The following is a 21,319-nucleotide window of genomic DNA, read 5'->3' on the forward strand; positions in this document are numbered from 1 at the left end:
TACACAGAAATAATGATTTTTCTAGCTGGGTGTGGTGATATACACATCCTTATATGAGGGAAGCAGAAGCAGATGGATCTGAGACAAAGGCCAGCCTGAGCTATATACACAGTGAGACCGTTTTATGAGGAAAGAAGGGATGGAAGCCAGAAAAGGGTAGGACTTCCATGTAATGTTGCCTTTGTAAATTTAATACAGAGCTAGACTATTGTGATTTAAGAAGATTTCAGTCTTTGGAACTAGAAGACATACATTTATTGTACCTTCTCAGTCTTCTCCGAGTAGCAGGACACCTACTCTTCTAGAAAGGCACTAAAGGCTGGATTTAAGACGGGCTTTCCAGGGATTAGCTGCATAGTCGTAAAGAATAAGAAGCTCATCCTCTTTAAACTTCACACACTGCAATCTCATCGATAGCTGACAGCTATAGCTAAAGGAGAAGGATAATCCAAAGTGTGCTAATTCCTGAACCAAGCACCTCATGTAACAGTGGTGCACCTTTTAGGTCTGTAATTGATTATTTTAGGCATACAGTCTCCTCCCTCTGCAGATATACAGCCACGCCATACACAAACATACACATAGTACACAGCTACCTAGCACACAATACTCCAAATAAAGTTGTTTATACAAAGTTGTTTTCAGGTATAGAGAGGTACAAGCTTGCCTATAAAGCAGGAATGTAAAAGTTTAAGCAATAACTGAAGCCTCCTGGTCTTCATAGAAATTTTATGTATGAAAAATAAGTCACACTGTATCCAAATCATTTACCAAGAAGAGTAAGTTTACCTAGGTTAGTCCCAATTTGAGTTCCCAGAGTTCAGATACTGCAATGTAACTGTTCAGATTTTCTTATTCAATCAACAGTGAAGCCAAAATCCAAAAAAAGCTAGCATTTTGTGGATAGCAATCTCTCCTGTAACTCCCAAAATCTCAATAGCAGAGTACTCTTCTGTTGAGTATGAGAAACAACACTGGTCTGTCCTAACTCTGTCTCCAATTGTCCTCATTTTAAAGCTAAACAGAGGCTGGAGGGATAGCTCAGCAGTAAAATGCTTATACAGTACATTCAAAGTGTAGGTTTGCAGAGGGTGGGAAGAGAACAGCAGTGCCTTTTCACTGCTAAATCATACTGTAAGGCCATGCATTCCAGGAAACACATGAAACTCATGAAAAGGGCAAGGTGATAGATGACGATCTAGAGCAACCATACATACAAGGGCACACCCAAAAGCTTAGGCAACTACATTCAAAAATCTATTATAAACACTCAGAAACAAGACAGACAAAACTACAGTTCATGAAAGTGGGATCACATGCTGGGTGAAGGGTTTCCAGCCAAGGTTTTAGCTCCTCAAAAGGTATCAAGCAATGTGTTATCTAGCTACAGATTAGGAAACTGAAATGTTCCTATCTACAGTGTATGAACACCAGAAAATTAGGGAACAAGTGATTAGAAATAAAAATATACAACCAAGAAATTGTTTTCTTTAAATTAAGAGATAAATGGCTCTCAGCTTTTATTATTACATTATTTTCACTCAAAAACCAACTATCTTCTCTCAGTATTCAGTAAAATATACTAAAAAGCAAAGAACATACTGGATGGCAGAAACCACATGTTCCTTATGAAGTGTGGTTACTTGATATATGAAGGAGCCATAGTGATCAGATAGACATTTCAAACATATGTATTTCATGGCACAGAAAACATGTATTAAGTAGAGAAAAAAACATGCAGCTGTGTAGCTTATAGCATATGGAGATCCACAGTAAATTTTAGTGATAAAACCTGATTGAAAGAAAAATTTATTTCACTCTAAATTAAGTTTGAGCAGGGTGAAAGGAGCTTTTAGTTCCAATCTCAAACAGAACATGGCATCACCCTGAAGTTCTTTAAGTCTATGTTTCAGGTAGCTATTAGCCACCCCACTAATATGATATTAAAACATGAACAGCCAATTTTATTTTAAGATTAATAAATATTCAATTTTTATTGAAAAAAGTTTTAAGAATATTGCTGTAGGTTCTTCCTTCAAGAACAAGGTCTCAAAACAATGCACTCCCTTTCCTACAATGCAGTGTTTTCTAACAGTGTTTGTGTGTGAAACCAATCAGACCTGAGCCAACTTAAGATCTTTGCCCTCTATAGGCCTCAAACTACTACTACTACTACTACTACTACAAAAAAAAAAAAAAGCAGCTTCTTTGATGAGGGGTGAGAACTATTCTGATTAGTGGCTATAAGGATAAGTAAGTATTTTAATAAATTTGGGATATTATAAAGTGGCAGGAGTAGGTTCTCCTAAGGCCCATGATCTAATTAGCCACCCATAACTGGCTGGGTTTACAGTATAAGGCATGAATTCCCTTCTATACAGTGGGTCTTATGTTCAATTAGAAAGTTGTTGGTAACTGCCAAGCTATAAGTGGCAGTATTGTACCCTTGGTGTTTTCTTGCCATGATAGAGATTGCTGTGGTTCGTAAGCTTTACAGCTGTATGAGATCAAGCTGCATCCATGAAATCTCAACAACATGACAACCTAAAACAAGACCTGCACAATGACAACACTGGTTGACACTCCAATGTGGATAGGGAAATCTCACCAGGCCCCACCCCTAGATGAAGAGATTAAAATCAATTAATGGATGCTAAAAGTGATAATCCACAAGCTCTTGATAATTATCTAATCCAAGGTGGTCAGCCCTAGACACATAGGAACAACACAAAATAGGCATGTGCACACGTGTGTGCATGAGCACATGTAAGGAAGAGAGGGAGGGAGATAGAGAATTAATTAATTAATTAGATAATAAATTTGAAAGAAGGTGAGGACAGATGAACTTGGAGGAAGAAGAGCAAGATGAAACAATGAAAATTTAGTACATGGAAAGATTCAATTAAAAATCCTACTATGGACTGGGTGACTCAGCAGAAAAGCGCTTACCTGTCAGCCTAGTGACCCAGTTTGTCCTCTGAAATACATGTAACAGTGGAAGGAGAGAATCAACACACACACACACACACACACACACACACACACACACACACACACACAAAACCAAGCTTAAAAATAAACTTTCTGGAAATTGTTATAATAGAGCACATTAGCAGCAAAAGATTTTGAGAAGTATGATTCAAAAGGCAGTGCTATCTGCTTGTAACAGGTCAACAAAAGGCAAGGTGTGGAGACCTTTAATCCTAGCACTCAGGAGGCAGAAGCACGTGGCTCTCTATGAACTGACTCCCAGCATAGTCTACACAGCAATTTGCAAGTCAGACAGAGCATGGTAAAATCATTTCTTAAGCAAGAAAGCAAGCAAGCAAGAAAGAATAACAAACTATTTCAGTAGTTAATCCAAAAATTAACTATGTGAAAACTGTTTTTTAAATATTAATATTCTAGATAAAGGTTGAAGGCAAGTAGAAAAAATCTGAAGTTTAGTATGTCTCCTAGATTGGAGAGGCCAGGAACAAAAGCTGAGCTCACCAAAAGTTTGGTGACCTTGACAAGACCAAGTTACTCTCCTAAAACAAAATATCTTTAGCTTGGCCTTGCAAACCATAAGGGTCTTGATTGTACCTTAAATGGAAGGTGATGGTTTCAGTCCATTTGCATTTTAAAGGGTTTTCTTTCATGATCTTTCACACTTGAAATAGACATCTAAACCTTTTCTTTTCTTATTCTGAAAGTCAATGAAGATGAAGAGCTTGGCCTCCTCCATTGTTCTTCAACCCAGAACAATACTGACAGCTGCTATCAAACAGGCTGCATTTTCTCTGCACAGCTGCTGTATGAACAGTCTCCCAGTGCTTCCTCCCCTCTGGCCAGACAAGCTGGCACACTGCATGTGCAATGAAGGAGTGCAAAGGTCCACTGAATTGTCAGCCCAATTTTATGCTACTTCGATTTTCCAGGATGTGCAATTCTTTTCAAGCAAAAATCAAGCGTATGCCAAAGTAAAAGACAGGCTATTTCTGATCACTGAAAGTATTCAAAGAGCCTGTCATAAATTAATATACTGATCCCAATACTGGACACACCACAATGCATTAATTCTTGCATTGGGCCCAATTCATCAACTTGGGTTATTACTACTAAGCTATCAAAGCTAACCTGTCTTGCCATACATAAAATGTGCAAGGCATCCACCCTTCTAAAATAACCTATTCTTATTTTCTGATTCTATTCAAAATGAGTATTAATTATAAGTATCTGGTGAATACATTTCCCCTTTGGAAATGCAGATCCAAATAAGACTCTCAGGATTTGAGGTCTTTGAGAACTCAAAACTAGCATTGTATTATTGAAAAATTACACATAGCTAGCCATGTACTTCACTTGCAGAGTGCTGTACTAGTATGTGTGCGGCCCCAGGTCCAATCCCTAGTACTGTCAGAGAAAAACCAGAAAAATTACATGTAAAAAATTAGAGCCTATCAGAAAACAAACATGTCCCACACAGTTGAACAGGGCCCTTGAGATCTGCTTTGCATGTTTTCTTTTAATCAAAACAGGCTTTTCCATCCTCAGTCATTTGGGTTAAAAAATTCCTTGCTCTAGCTACAAGTACAATTGCTATTAGTCTCTTCTAATCAAACACAGTACGTGCAAAAATGCCAGTGAATATTTGATTTGATCTCTGAAATAAAGCAATTCATTACACAAGAAAAGGGTAGAGAGGGCAGCAGACAAACGCAGGCATAATTGTGTTTTTTGTTGAATGTGATTAGAGAGCCCACTAAGTAACAGTCAAAAAATGTGATACAGAAGGGGAAGAAAGACAGAGCCAGACCTGGGGGAAGGAGGGAGAACTGTTTATGCAGAGCTAAGCTGTCAAGTGCAATAAAGCGGCTTGAATAAAATCTAAGCTGAAAATCCACTGAAGCTCCCAGGTTCACGGAGGAAAAAGCTATTAAAAGGAAATGAAGGTCACCCTCCCAGTTTATTTCACCTAATTGACTGCCAATAGCTTACCACAGGCACCCCAACTGCAGATCTGCAATTGAGAAACTGATGAAAGGAGGGTTTTCAAGCTGAGGCTCATTCTTTAATCCTCCTTGGCTCTTGTGTTTTTCCCATCTCCAGTGGGGATGTAATTTTAAACCTTGATAGATTAACTGGTTCCATTGTCTGTCACAGCACTGGACTACGGCACTCTTAATCCCTACAGCAGCATGTCTAATTATCATTACAAAGTGTCTGAGGGAACTATAAAGACCAGCAGGGCATCTTCTCACAAGCAATTAACATAAATTGATAAATGAGTGATTTTGAATCCATTCAAGGAACTCACATATGAATAAAATAAAGCCCTCCCCTCCCCAATTTCAGCCACTTCTTTCCTTTAGTCTAAAAGGGGCAGAGCACATGAGAACCACCTTAGGTCCTACTGTGGGTGGGGCCGAACTCCAACAAAGAAAGAGACAGAAGGCCTGGTTCACTAGATCCCTTAATGCAGAACAAATGACTTGTGATTGACAACAGAAACCAGCTATACCAGCAAGAAGAGATGGCTAAACTCCAGAGGAGAGGTGAACCCTGAAAGGTCACAGAGCACTAGGGCAGACAATTAACACTCCTTCCCTGGCGAGGGAGCTTTTCATTGGTGTGCCACTTTAAAATTCATAAAAGGGACACAGGAAAGAAGAACCAAACAACCGCAGAGGTTCCAGTGCCCTAGAAAGCAAAAGGCAAAGGCAACTCCAGGGATAATTCAGAGTCCTATACTGACCTCACTATGGTGGAACAGTACTAGATAGAAGCAAGGAAAGTGTTTAGAAACTGATCTGCATCCCCTGCCTCACTAACAGCACAGCAACGTTGGTCTTAAGTATCAAGTCAAAATAACTTAAGATTTACAAGTTATTTTGATTCCTCTTCTAGTGTTACTCCTCGCACCCTCCTTGGGCTACTATGTCTTCTTCCCTACATATCTGCACACACATCCAAACCCCCTTTCACCCTCCCTTATTAATCAAATAAATCATCTCTAATTTACAAAAGCTTAGTTTTGTGTATGTATGTGTGTTATGCCATCAAACCATAAAGAAATGAAAGCTGATGATACACACTGTAGGAGGTAGACCTGGTAGGCCACGTACCCCGATGATGGCATTCAACTCTGCCATGGTCACCTGTTTGGCACGTTCGACAGCCTGGGCCACCTGTTGTTGATGCTTTGAAAACAAGAAGAAAATGTGTTAGCAACAGCTAAGAACTTCCCTGTTCATTCTGATAGACAGATAAGCAGGTCCTCATGCATGTGTCACTTTACAGAACACAAACGAGGGACAATGGGATGGTGCTACTATTTATTTCTGAAGGGTTCCAGTCACCACTGACCTAGTGGGGTAAGGACATCAGAAGGGATATCAAGAACGGTAACTAGAGGCTTTGGATAGATACTACAGAGACCAGGACAGGGAGGCCTGTCATAGCTCACAGGAGTTTACAGTGGTGTTTGGGCACATGACGTTTGAAACAATTCAAACACCCATCTTGATACTAAAAACACAATCAGTGACTGTGGTTTCTCTAATTAAAAAAAAAATCTAGACGCATCAGAAAATTTTTAAAAAGCTATGGGAATTCTCCATGTTATTTATTTTAGCCTTCTGCTGTTTTACCCTCCAAGGAGAAAGCACCGTTTTCAATTTAGAGAATGAAAACTCACTTTGCCCACTCCCCAACACTACACATATTTGAAATATAGCCACAGTCAATTTGAGGAGGCTGGTGGAAGCCAAGGGCACTGAAAGCTGGCAGCAAATCTATAGAGGGAGCACAGGGTGCTCTACAGCCAACTCCAAAACTCTACACCCCACAGCAGTGCCTCCCCCATGGCATCATACACTCATATTCACATACTATTCTCCTGTGCCCAGAAAGAAGATAAAACTTTCAAAGCAAAACTGAAACACAATGCTGAGTAAATCTCCAATGCCTTCAATGAAGGACTCCCTCTGAATATGTTAAGGCAACTCAAACCACATGGCTTATCTGTGTTTCTGAGTCAAAACCATGTGAATACTCGTTTCATCTTTATGATGATTATCATCTGATATCTCTATGGAATGCATACGACAAATGAACTGCCTACTTTCATATAGATCCACCTAATGCAGTCAACTTTCAAGTCAACTCAAGAAAACACAAAAGGATATCTGAATCCTATCAAGCAATTATTACTTAAACACACACACACACACACACACACACACACACACACACACACATATATCCAGGAGTGCTGGGACAGATCTTAAATCAAAGCACTGAGGAGGGAGGGGCAAGCACATCTCCTGTGAATTTGATTTGAGGTCACCTTGGTCTACCTAATGAGTTCATCATAATGAGATACAGATAGTCGCATGCATGCAAACACACACACCAAAGCTTTCTTTATGCTTGATAGTCGCTGTGCAATTTTCTAATAATAATAACAATAATAATTTGAGGTTAAGATGACACCCCTCCAGTAGCCTGCCCTTAGATGCCTTAGACAGAAGGACAAAGTTGACACACTTCAAATAACAGATGTTCATCACACTTGTTCCTTGTGATAAAATTCACATCTTAAAACTGACTAATTTGCAAACAGAGAAGCAACATAATTGCACTTTAACAGCTGAACATTTTACTTACTTCCTGAGACAGAAATGGGATGACTTGTGCACAAATGGTATTCAATCTCTTGGCGATTTCAGTCTACAAAGACAAAGCCATATATGTTTAGAACACCTCCCAATTAGTTCAGAAAGTGAAACCTGAGTCTTCAACCCTCACTCCAGAGGACAGAAAAGTGTTTACTTAAACCACAGTACGAATAATTACCTGGAGATAAACAATAGATAGCAGTGCTCCCTGTAGACTAGTGAACATTTTACTAGTTACTTAAAAGATAATGAAGGAGCTGGAGAGATGAGTCAGATTAAAAGCACTAGCCGCTCTCCCAGAGGACCCAGGTCCACTCCCAACACCCACATGGTGGTCCATAGCTAGTTGTAATTTCAGCTCCAGGCCCTCTTCTAGCCTGTGATTACTAGCCATACACGGTGAACACACATACATGCTGGCAAAATACCACATACATAATATTTAACTAAAAACAAAAAATAGAGTATATGACTTGAAAGAAATCTACATGGTTTAGGTTATATGGTCAATTAAATCTGGAGTTGGTAAGCCCCTAAGACTTTCTCATTGAGGGTATACCGTGGGACATTTTTACAGTTACAGAAAGTTTAGTCAAAGTAGTATAAAAAAACATGATGTCAAAGCGATCTGGCTTTCAAAGATGCAAAGCACAAAAGCAGAAGGGGTACCTACACCTTCTCCATTGTTTCCATTCGCTATACACTGCTGGTACAAATGCAAAGTGCTGCAGTCACTACACAAGTGTGGAGATACCTTAAAAAACTGAAAATACAACTACTGCAGGATCCAGCTATATCACTCTTGGATAAGTCAATGCACCACGTGTAATCTCACTATTCACAATTGTCAGGAAGTGGAGCCAGCCTAAATGTCTATCAATACATGACCAGATAAAGGAAATGTGGTTCATATACACAACAGAATTTTGTGCAAGCATAATGATAAATCACAACATCTGCAGAAAAGTGCATGTGTATGCATGTTCATGTGTGTGCCGTATGTGTCTGTATGTGTTTGAGAGAGACAGAGAGGGAGGGGGAGAGGAAAGGAGGGATGAGGGATGGAGGGAGGGAAAGGGAATCATGATCAAGAAGGAAGAGACCTTGCAGGGGGTAGAGAGGTTAACAGAATATGTGACATTAAAGCAGAACTAGTAGGCTGCTTGAAGGGGAAAAAGAGACCAGCAAGAGGGTGCAGGGCAGGGATAATACATGAGGGCAGCCAAGGGGGATGAATCCACAAAATATGACACATAAGCATGAAAATATCATACTACAGCCTACTACTCCGCTAACTTAAATTCCCCACTCATAAAAGGATTTTAATAAAATCCTACATTCCTTCATGATAAAAGGTCCTAGAGAAAAAAAGAAATATTTTGGACATATCTCAACATAACAAAGGCAATTTATAACAAGCCCACAGCCAACATCACTTTAAACACAGAGAAACTCAAAGCATTCCTACTAAAATCAGGAACCAGACAAAGAAGTCAATATAGTATGCAAAGTCTTAGCTATAGCAGTAAGACAACTGGAAGAGATCAAGGGAAAGAAGTCATCCGTATTTGTAGAGAAGAGGATTTTATACATAAAAGACCCTAATGAAACCACCAGGAAATTGCTACAGCTATAAGAAGTTTCAGCAAAGTAGCGGGATAAAAAATTAACACATACATCGGGAGGCAGAGGCAGGCGGATCTCTGTGAGTTCGAGGCCAGCCTGGTCTACAGGAGCTAGTTCCACGACAGGAACCAAAAAGCTACGGAGAAACCCTGTCTCGAAAAATTAAAAAAAAAAATTAACACATACAAACCAGTAACCTTCTTATATACAAATGACAAACATTTTAATAAAAAGTCAGAGAAACAGCACTTTTCACAGTAGTCTCAAAAGAGATCTTGCAACACCTCTAACCAAGTAAGTGAAAAATTTATATAACAAAAACTTTAAGAAACTGAAGAAATTGAAGTAGACACTTAAGGAGCAGTAGGATTAACATTGCTTTTCTATAGGTTCAATGCAATCCTCATCAAAATTCTTCACAGAAAGTAAAAACTAATCTTAAACTTCATATGGTAACACACAAACACAGAAAACTGAAATAGCTAATAAAAGAATGGATAGAATGTTGAGTAAAACAACTGCTGGAGGTATCATTATCCAAGATTTAAATTATACTATAGAAAAATAACAATAGTAAGGGAAAGTGATACACTGATCAGTGGAATAGAACTAAAGATCTGGACATAACTCCAAAGAAATAAAAAACACATCCTGGAAGTAATAAGAGTTAACAAATGGTTCTGATGAAATTGGATAACTGTATATGGAAGAATGAAAACAGAGCCAATACCCTTTAAGATACCGGCCCACTTTGGGCATGGTCTCATGTACTATAAGTGAGAAGAAAAAGCCTGCATGGCCTTTTGGCTGCTGGATTCAATTCCTGTTCCCAGCACAGGCAGAATACTGAAGATGACTACACTTTTTATGAGTTTATCCCCCAGATAAATAAACCTTTGTTATACTCCATTGGGGCTACTGTCGAACTCTTTTGTATATGGCCAGAGTCTACACCATTGCCAGGTCCTGCCCAGACCCCGTCTGCAGCTTTCTCCCCCGCCTTCCACGCACCTGTCTGGCATGCAGCTATGCACTGTATTGCTGGCCTGACTCAAGACAACTTGGCAATTTCCCACCTTCCACGCCCCTGCGTGGTTTGGTCCCGCCTACTAAGCTGCTGACTTACTGCTGCCCTTGGCAATTTGCTGAAACTCCTCCATAGCTTCTCTGGCTTCTGCCAACTTGCTCCAGCTTGCATTCACAGTTCAGATCCACGATTGCCTGGCCCAAGCTCCGGCCAGTAACCTCACAGCTTGCGACTGCCCGCAAGCTCTGGGTTCCTTGATATTCTACCCAACTCAAACCTTCTCCATATATGGATGTGCTGCTCTTAAATAATTAACTAAATTTGTTAGTAATTAAGTCTCAGGTAGTTCAGGCACTGATCTAGGACATGCCTTACTACCGCAACTGTGACACCTCCTGGCCAATCAAGGCTATTACACCTACAACAATTTTATATATTTTCTGAAAACTATAATGGAAGTTAATTTAATTAAAAAAAATAAGTCAATAAATTTGAAAACTGTAAACCAAACCTAAGATAACTGCAGACAATATCACCATCCAGGAAATTAACAAGTTTTTTGTTTCTACAATGGACAGAATTCTGCAAGAGCTGTGTGCTACCTTGTACATATATTTTTGTAATCATGGTGGCTATTTACTCTGTTCTTCATATTACATCCTTAAAGAAATGGCTTGATAACAGAGTCAAGAATGAGAAACTTTTAGGAAGGATATAATCCTTAGCTGAAAGGATTCATACTATTGAAAATGGTAACCTTAGTTTGACGGGCAAAATTTAATCCATATCAATGGGTTATGAATCCTTACAAAAGGGTACAGAGAGATTATCTGAAAGAATTCATATTGCTGAAGTTGACAATCAAAACCTGTTATAAAGTTATGATAAGCTCACAGATTTTAGAACATCCCTTCAGGAAGGCAATCCACATGCCATCCAAATAATATCTAAGGATGAGAAGATAGCATTAATGGAAAAAAATTAAAACCTTGGAATCACATTTGCAAAATGGGAACCAAAAATTAATTTGATGAATTAGAAACATTCACAGGTCAAGAGATTCAGGCTTTACAAAATACAGTGATAAAACGATCTGAATCAACCGAGGAACTTATCAGAATCGATAGGCAAGAAGAGGAGGTACAGGCAAAGGATTTAGCATCGCCAGTACCTCTCAGAGTCAGAGATGACTTACCAAGAGTTTTACCTACTTATCCTGTTATTACCTCTGAAAAGCTAGCAAATATTCAATACGGAAATGGATATAAAGAATGTAAATGGAAACCTACAGGTATTAAAGATCTAAAAGAAATTAAGCAAGCAGTAGTATCTTATGGCATGCATTCACTATTTGTTAGGGAGATGGTAAGACATGGGCTTCAAGCAATAAGGCTACTCCACACGATTGGCTTCAATTGGTCTCAGCAGTGCTAGAAGATGGACCACAGTTACAGTGGAAGGGCTATTGGAGAGAGGAGACTAAAGACCTAGAACAGCAAGGTAGAGTCAAAGGATTTGAGGCTTGCCAAGATGAAATTCTTGGTGAGGGTCCTTATGCTGATCCACAGTAAATGAAACTTTGGGTGATCGCCCAGGTAGCTGGGTGTCTATGCCATTTTTTGTACCTTTCAGAAGTTGCTTGATTGTATTTCCTGTATACTCAAGTAATATTATTTCCTTCTCAGGTCTTTGATGGGGTTGAAGACCAGAAAGTCATAGTTACTTTCCTCTCATGACTTAGCCACACCATGTTTAATATAAGACTTAGAATCCTGGGATACGATAACTATTGAAACATTCAGTATATGCCTCTTCTTTTTCCTGAACAGTATCTGATATCTGTTCTTACTGTATATAGCTTTGTATTAGGCTCAGAACTCTCTTATTTAGACAAAAGGAGAGATGCTGTGGAACCTCTGTCAGCCAAAAGTCTTTAAGATACCAGCCCACTTTGGGTGTGGTCCCATGTACTATAAATGCAACAAAAAGCCTGTGCGAGCTTCTTGGCTACTGGATTCAGTTCCTGTTCCCAGCACACACAGAGGACTACAAATTGCTACTCTTTTCTGTGAGTTTATTCCCAAATAAACTTCTGCTATACTCCATTTTGGGCTACTGTGGGATTCTTTTGTATGCCAACGAAAAACAAAACTTCTGGAGGTGTCATTATCCCAAACTTAAAATTATACTGTAGAAAAATAACAACAGTAAGGAAACGTGATATACTGATCAATGTAATACAACTGAAGATCTGGACATAACTCCAAAGAAACCAAAAAAAATACCCTGGAAGTAACAATGGTTAACAAACAGTTGTGATCAAACTGGATAGCTGTATATGAAAGAATGAAAACAGAACTAAGTGTATAAAACTATAAAACTCAAACTCCAAGTAGATCAAGGACCTCATAACACCAGACACCTTCAATCTGATAGAAGAGAAGGTAGGAAACAGGCTTGAAATTATTGACACAGGAAAAGACTTTCTGAGTAAGACCCTGAAAAGTACAGGCATTAAAGCTAACAATTAATAAATGGGACTTCAGGAATTTGAAGCTTTCATATAGCAAAGAATATCATCAACTAAGCAAAGAGGTAAGTAGCTTCAAGAGTAAAATACTTTATGAATTAGACATATAGCAGATATTTCATATCTAGAATATACAAAGAATTCAACAAACTGAATTTAAAGATGGCGTAGAGAACTAAACAGAGTTCTCAAAAGATGAAACTCAAAAGGCTGAGATAAAACATTCAACTCCCTTAGCCATCAGGGAAGTGCAAATTAAAACTATTCTGAGATTTCATCATACCCCATCCCAAATGGCCAAGATTAACAAAACAAATGTGAGCAAATAGTGGTGATGATCTATGGAAAGAGGAATACTCATTGCTGGGAGTGGACCCTATACAGTCACTATGGAGATCAGTGTGAAGGTTCCTCAGGAAGCTGAGAATAGATCTACCAAGATTCACCTATACCACATTTAGGCATATATCCAAAGGAACTACATCTTACTCAGAGATACTTGCTTAACCATGTTCATTGTTGCTATATTCATAACAGTCAGAAACTGGAAACACCCCCAATGCCCATCAAATGACACACAATGGAACAATGAAATGTGTAGGTAAATGGATAGAGATAGAAACCATCATCGTGTGTGTGAATGGTAGTTTTTAAGCTTTAGATGTGTATTTCATTCAGAATACACGGATGTTAGCTAGAAAAGGATCAGGGAGGAACAGGGAAGAGGCAATAGTGTCATAAAGAAATAAAGGGGAAACTAGAATAAGATTAAATGGTGAGAGAAGGGAAAACAGAGTAGAAGATGGAATACAGGGGCAATAAGTAACACTAAAGACCTATTAAAAAGTCATATGGAAACCTACTACTACAGAAGCTTCCTAAAATATATATATGAAGCTATCATATAATGGGTGAACATTACCCAACTAGACACCATAGGCTACCAAATAAAACCACAGTACCAAGAATGAGTTATATCTTTTACATTGGCTACAGGGGTCCCCTAGATGTCCCTATTACTCACTATTGCCAAGGCTACTGGTTACCATCCAGAACCTGATGTTAATACCTTATTGCTAAAGACACAACTTATGTATGCTTTCAAAGGAAAAGTGAAACTGGTGTCCAACAAGAAGATTCACTGCTACTGACTAGTATTCACAATGTCTGAAGATACTATACACACTACTGAAGGGAAAAAGTAATCATCAATCTCAATCAGCTACAAACCCAGGAACCTACAATAGCGACCTGCCTGAAAAAGACCCACAGGTACAATAACAGCACAAATTCAAGCAAGCAACTGTGCTGGATATTTTTATGTCAACTTTACACATTTTGGAAGAGGGAATCTCAACTGAGAAAATGGCCCCAGCCAGACTGGCCTGTAGAAAAGCATGTTGTATACTTTGACTGATGAGCTGGAAGGGCTCAATTCACTGTGTGCGGTGTTACCCTTAGGGGCTTTGTTCCTGGGTGCTGCAAAAACCAGGCTGAACAAGTCACAGGAGCAAGCCAGTAAGCAGCACTTTTCCAAGGCCTCTGTCTCAGCGCCTATCTATGGATTCCCACTCAGTTTGAATTTCTAACTTGACTTCCCTCGGCACTAGACTGTTAACCGAAATAATCCCTTTCTTCCTCAGGTTGCTTTTGGTCATGATGCTTTATCACAGCGAGAGAAACCCTAGAATAGTAACCAACCACCCTTTCATTGTATTTAAGACCAGTTTCTTGAAATGCAACCCAAGCCTGGCATTGTTAATAAGGCTAAGTACCTCATTACTCCACTAAACGAACATAGAAATAACATGACTCCTAATGACATCCTGCTATACCTAAATAGAAAAGCATCAGAAACTTTTTCTTACCCAGTGGAGGTGGTGCATGCCTTTAATCCTAGCACTTGGGAGACAGAGACAGAAGGACGTCTGTGAGTTCAAGGTCAGTCTGGTCTACAAGAGCTAGTTCCAGGAGAGACTCCAAAGCTATGGAGAAACCCTGTCTAGAAAAAACAAAAAAAGCTTTTCCTTGCAGCAGATATGAATTAACGCAGGGACCCAAAACAGAAGACTGTGCAAAAAGTGAGAGACCTTGGAGCACTCTGCACAAAATGGGATGTTTTGTAGTAACATTTCAATTGTATTTTAATAAATAAAGTTTGCCTGAAGATCAGAGAGTAAAACAACTGCCCAGGCCAGCCTTCCAGATCAGGCAGTGGTGACCCACTCCTTTAATCCCTTATTTATTTATTTATTTATTTATTTATTTAATCCTCATTGGATTAAAAAATCCAATGAGGATTAAATAAATAAATAAATAATCAAGAAAGCACATAAATCCTGAAAGAACAAAGAAAAAGAAGAGAGCAAAAAAATGAGGGGAGGAAGGCAGATGAAGAATGAGGGAAGAGGATAAGGTTCCATAAAGAAGCCCAACAACAACCTTTATTATTTAATCAGTGTTCCTCTGTAAATACCAGGCATGAATCTGGTATACATACATACATGTCAGCAAAACAATCAAACACATAAATTCCTAAAATAAACCTTTTGGTTGATTTTCTGTTTTATTTTGAGTGATATGTTTGGCTGGAAATGTAGTTCCAGAGTCAAGGTACTTACTTACCTGACAAGCAGAAGTACCAGAGTAGGAGTCCCAAAAGGGTAAAATGTAGAAGGTAAAATGCATCACAACTCACTCTGAACATGTAACACATACACACAGTAATACATGGGTAGAAAAGCATGACAGAAAGCTAAAACACTAAACATGCCATCCAGAAATAGTAACAGATATGTTAGGTGTCCTTGGGCCACCACCATTGCAAGCTCTCTCTCAATTCACCTAAAGCCCAAAGTAGGGAACATATTTTATTACTAACAGTTCTTATCCCACACAACTGCTTTCTATAATTTATTTTCCACCAAGAAAGAACTGCCTAGTCAATGAACAGTACTGAGTATATCAGCATATTCCACTTTGTGAGCTGACATCTAAACAATGACACCAGAAGACACTGATGTTTTACTCAATTTTCCAGAATTTCAAACTCTTTTCCAATATGCTCAATATGGATCTCTAAAGGCAATCCATGAACACACTCTGAGCTTACGGGTCAGACTGTGCATGCCTGTGAACCTTGCAGCCCAGGAGAAAAGCTCTATGGATGAAAGTGTCTGCTCTCCTGCCCATGTCAATAATGGATTTTCTGGACATCTTTGAATTCTTATCCATTAAGTAGATTTTTCTTTCTGAAGTCTAACATGTTTCCATGGATATGTATTAATCTATTATTTTTCTCCTTTTTCCTTTTTCTGTTGATGTTTATACCCTGTCTGTGTAGATATTCATATAAAATAAATATAAATACGATCATTCATTGGTTTACCCGATGTGATTTATGTTGCTGGGATATACATCATGACCAAAAGCAACTTGGAGAAGAAAAAGTTTATTTCAACACCACTGAGGGAAGTCAGGATAAGCACTCAAAAAACCTCCAGGCAAGTAAGTACTGAAGCAGAGATCATGGAGAAAAACTGCTTACTACTTTGTCCCCTATGGTGTGTTCAGCCTGATTTTTATACAATGTATGACCCAAGAGTAGAAGCCTCCACAGTGAGCTGGACACTCCTACATCAATCACTAATAAAGCCTTGCTTGCCTACAGACCAATCTGATGGAGGCATTTTCTCAACAGAGACTCCCTCTTCCCCAATTAACTCTACCACGTCAAGTTGATAAAAAAAAAAAACAACCAACACACCTAGCTTGCCGCATATCTCCCAGCTGTGCCTAATATGGATTTTTCTGCTGCTTATAATCTTCAGTACATGGTCCAACCAATGAGCTTTAATCTGCTGTTCTGGCTTTAAGGTTAAAGAAAGAACATACTGAGATTATACAAACTATTTGTAGTTTGTTTCTCTGTTGCCACAGCTATTCTCCTTATACTAATTTAACAAGTTGAAATTAACTCTGGTTTACAGAAACCAAAATCCTCACCCTTAAAAGTAGTATGTGTTATTACATAAAATGGCATCAAGGTAAACTTGAAGATGGTCCAAAGACCATTAAGGCCTATGTGTGATGGCACCAGACTATAATCCCATAACATAGAAGACTAAAACCTAGTACTGAGCTCAAGGCCACCCTGGGTTATATAGTGAAGCCTTGTCTCACAAAATAGAAAAGGACCCATTTTGAACAGAATGAACTTAACAGTATAACTTTTCATAGCTACAGTGAGCAAGAAGCAAACAGACAAAAGATTAATGTAAAAGCAATATCAGGTTAGATCAATTGAGACTGAGACAAGATGATGGAGATTAAAGCTTCAAAAGTGATGAGAAGCCATCAGAAGGCATGTCATACGCTTTGCAAATTCTATACAGATGCTGGAGAACGGATGGACACAGAGCAGGAAGAGGAAACTTACCTCAGCGGTTCCCTCCCATTGCCAGGTCTCTAAACAAACCTTAAACCATCTGACCAGAAAACCAGGAGGAATCAATCCAAGTCTTTGCTGCTTCTACTCACAAGTGACTGAGCTGCATAACTCTGTCTACCTGTACGGTAACTACAAGAGCACCTTCCTTCTGGAAGTGAAGATACCACCTGCACCTAACCATGCTTAGTGAGCTCTGTCAGCAGCCTCTCAACTGCCCACATCCACATTTTCCTTCCCTTCAAAATGTAGGTGGCAGCAGTGGGGCCTCGGGGCACATAAACAAACAAACAAACAAACAAATGAAGAATGAATAAGTAAGTGGACAAATGAGTGAGTGAAAAATGGTGATGATGATTCTTGGTACTGTCTACTGTCTAGCTATCAAGGGGACTCTGATAAAATTCTTAATTTAGTATGAATTAATAATCAGTAATGTTTTACATCCAATCTAGGTCTCAATGCTGGCAAGCAGGTTTTATCAGGCCCTACTTCAGTTAGTATTAAGAGTTTCATAATCTAGGGGCTGAAGAAATGGTTTGGTGGTTAGGTATCATTTGGTGCTCTTGCAGATAATCTATGTTTGGACCCTAGAACGCACATGGTGGCTCATAACCTATATAACTCTCTTTCCAGGAGATCCAATACTTTCTAACGATCTTCTGACATCAGGCATGTGTGTGGTACTCATATATATCTGCATACAAAACTCTCATAAAATAAAAATATTCATAAAAATGTAAACCCTTTGATACCACCTCTCCTGAAAACTATACAATCCAATAAAACACATGTGACAATTGTATTTTCCACCGACAAAGGACTTTTCCTCAAAGCTGAAAATATATTTGGTACTGCTAGGTCACAGTTGACACTTTTAAAGCAGCCAACAATAAATCAGCATTTAGAGGCCATTGCCAACTCAACAAGCAGCTCTCCACACAGAACTAGGTGTGTTGTATTAGTATGTGTGTTGTATGAACATAAAAGGTGAGCGTATCTATGTCCAATCTTAAAGACTAGTGGAGAGTGTGGGTGTGATTATCCTTGGTATTCCTCATCTGAAGCAAGCTTCATTAGCTAGGCAGGCAGCCAGGACTACACCCAGCAACCATCCTGTATGTGATCTCACATGTGCATAAGAGACTGCATGAGTGCTGCGATCAATCTCTTTTCTTTGTGATTATGTTGCAAGTACTCTTAGCCACTGAGTCACTGCTCCAGCTGTGATTATTCAGAAATGCCAAGCCAGGTTCTCAGAATAAGTCTTACATTCTGGACTAACTGTACCCACCCAGGTAGGAGGGGGCAGTGGTATAATTTACCTATCTAGAACAATCTTTTATGCTTCTGATATATATTTGATCCCCATATTGATTTACCCTTATGAAAGGTACCATAACCCAATAATTTAGATTCATACCTTAGGTGTCCAAGTTAAGATTCAGCTGCCAGATCATGGTTGTGCTATCTGAGTAACAGGGATCTGACTACTCTATCTCAGAATTCGATCAAAGTCAAGTGAACTAATGTATAGGCTACAGGTATTCTACTCCGTGGTGCTACACAAACCTAAGAGGGCTTTCAACTCCTCAAGGCTTCCCTCAGGTCCACTCAGAAGGTGCTTTGCTCATAATACAGTAAGCATACTCTTCTTTGTGCTCTTCAAGATCCTCACACTCACTGTTATTTGATTAAAAAAAAAAACTTAGATACTAAAAAGTCTGTGTTATAACTTTCTTAGCCATCCAACAAATCATCTCAGCATTACATGATGGAGACAGGAAAACATTCTGACAGGCCTTCTCCCTCCAAGATCCTACTCAAACTCATTATCAGCTCACACTCATCACACCATCCAAGTCAAACTTGAAGTACAATGTTGATTCTCCTATACCTCTCAACTCAATGGCTAAGATATACCAGATAAATCATCACAACAAAGCAGAGAGTAACATCCTGCTTACCAAAAAGAGACCATGAACAGGGTAACAGGCACAGATGTTAGCTGAGTGTGGTACCAGATGCCTCTAATCCTAGTACTTGGGAATACTAGTTTCAAACTCAGAGAAATCCAACTGCCTCTGCCTCCCAATGCATGAGCAATTAAGTATACAGGAATTTGGGACTTAGATGAAAAGCAAAACACGCTCTCAGAATGCACAAAGCCCTGGGTTTGATCCCTAAGACAACCCAAACAACAGCAATGTAGAAGTGTATGTATCATTCAAGGAGCTAAAACCATGAGATACCCCAAAGCCCAGCAATGGAAAAAACTGGAATGTTTTGTGTGGCTTTTAAACTGAAGTGTGTCCCTGGGGGAACTACATTGGACAATTACAGAATTCTGATTCCTAAAAGCTCACACCTTGTCCTATTACAAAGATTAAAGAGTCCACTCCCCGGGGATCATACACTCCCCCACTACACCCAAAGTTAATGCATAATGAGTGCTGTTTGAAGCTCGAGGCAGGGTAAGGAGGTGAGAGAATAATTGCCCATAGGTCTCTTGGCAGTCCCAGGGCTCTCTGCCCAAAGTCAGTTTAGGGAAGTGAAACTCCACCAGGATTAAATTACAAAGTGAAGGATCCTAAAAAGTAGTGCTTCCACTAAAGGCTGCCAAAGTGATTTTTTTTCTCTTCCCCCTCTATCAATCTTGAGGTTTAGAGAAAAATCAGTAAATGAAGTGTTGGTAAGTTCTTCATAAGGTGGGTCATTTGGATCTTGTTATTATCACTTAACATTATATATAACATGCATATATAATGTAACATACACACACACTGACTAAGGGTAGCAAATTGTTTGTCTAACATGTACAAAGCACTGAATGTAAACTGTAGTACCCCAAAAAAATGGGTATTATGGCACATGACTATAAATCTCAACACTTGGGAGAGGAGGCAGGAGGATGAGTTCAAAGTCATTATAATTACAGAGTGAAGCAGAGTTGAACCTGGGCTACATTAGCCTCTGTTTGAAAAAATAAACTTTTTATTACAATCTAATTTGAGTATTCAGGAAAGGTGGACTAAATACATGTCACTGAGGACAGCTAGATAACACAGTGGTCATTCTTGGTTTTGTTTTTAGCAGCACTGGGAAGTGACACTAGGGCCTCTCGCATGGCAGACAAGAGCTCTACTACTGAGCTGTGCACCTGGTTCCGATACAATTGATCTTGGCAATAAGACAGTGTAGTATCAAAACCAGAAAATTATCTAAATCCTGGAATAAAGCTCCCCAGAGCTAAAAATTACTAACAAGGAAATATTTCAAATTGAAAAGCATTCCATATGTGGAAAAAAATTCACTGCATACATTGTTTTAAAAGCAAAGGGGGAAAAAGGAGATAGATTCAATAGTAGTTTAACACATTACAAATTTCCACAGTTGTTGAGAAACCTAACATTTGCCTCCTGATAAATCAGCTGTGTAATACTTAAGGAATGGTAAAATACATGCCAACCCACAGGCATGGCAAGTAACCATTAAAATCACACTGATGATGGTTCTAAAATAGCCAATGCAAGTCACCAGATGAAATGAGAGGGAAGAGAAACCTTGTGGCAGTGTGGACACGTGTGCATGTCCTTCATCAAAGGCCACGTTTATAGCCAGGTGCTGTAAGTTGATACCCAAAACAAAAAGAGATTATGCTGCATGATAAGAAGTATGTGACTTGACTTCCTCAACATCGGAGTCTTTTGGAACACTGTTCTTAATTTATTGTTTCAATCTATTATTTATTATTTAAGGAAAGTGAATGCTATCAGCTCCAGAACCCAGACAGGCTACTTTGGCAATCCTTGATATCATTTGTACACCTGTCTCTCTGTCCATCTTCAAATCACATATATAGACATCAATACTTAAAGGAAATGATTTACTAACACAGTAAAGGACGATTACCAGTCCCATATCCAAAACTGATAAACTCAAGTTTTATTCACAAAGCAATGCAATTGGGCAGTGTGATGGTTTGAAAGAAAATGGACTCTTACAGGGAGTGACACTACTAGGTGTGG

General features: G+C 39.0%; 1 protein-coding gene across 13 annotated transcripts in view; it reads right to left on the minus strand.

The window, feature by feature from the left end:
- The window catches only part of LOC126491516 (transducin-like enhancer protein 1), an 89,912-nt gene that overhangs the window by 48,337 nt on the left and 20,256 nt on the right, over positions 1–21,319 (minus strand). For 6 of the 13 annotated variants that reach the window (XM_050127256.1, XM_050127252.1, XM_050127246.1 and 3 more), the window contains exons 5-6: positions 7,651–7,713; positions 6,108–6,182 (exon numbers count right to left, since the gene is read on the minus strand). The exons of 3 other annotated variants lie outside the window; for them this stretch is intronic. In XM_050127256.1, the coding sequence (XP_049983213.1) occupies positions 6,108–6,182; positions 7,651–7,713 (138 nt within the window). Of the gene's footprint in view, positions 1–6,077; positions 6,183–7,650; positions 7,714–21,319 lie in introns of all 13 variants that reach the window. 4 more of the 13 variants (XM_050127244.1, XM_050127248.1, XM_050127247.1 and 1 more) reach the window with 1 other exon arrangement.

The sequence above is a fragment of the Alexandromys fortis genome, unplaced genomic scaffold (assembly GCF_014885135.2).
Source record: "Alexandromys fortis isolate MF-2015 unplaced genomic scaffold, M_Fortis_MF-2015_v1.1 scaffold_244, whole genome shotgun sequence".
NCBI lineage: Eukaryota > Metazoa > Chordata > Mammalia > Rodentia > Cricetidae > Alexandromys > Alexandromys fortis.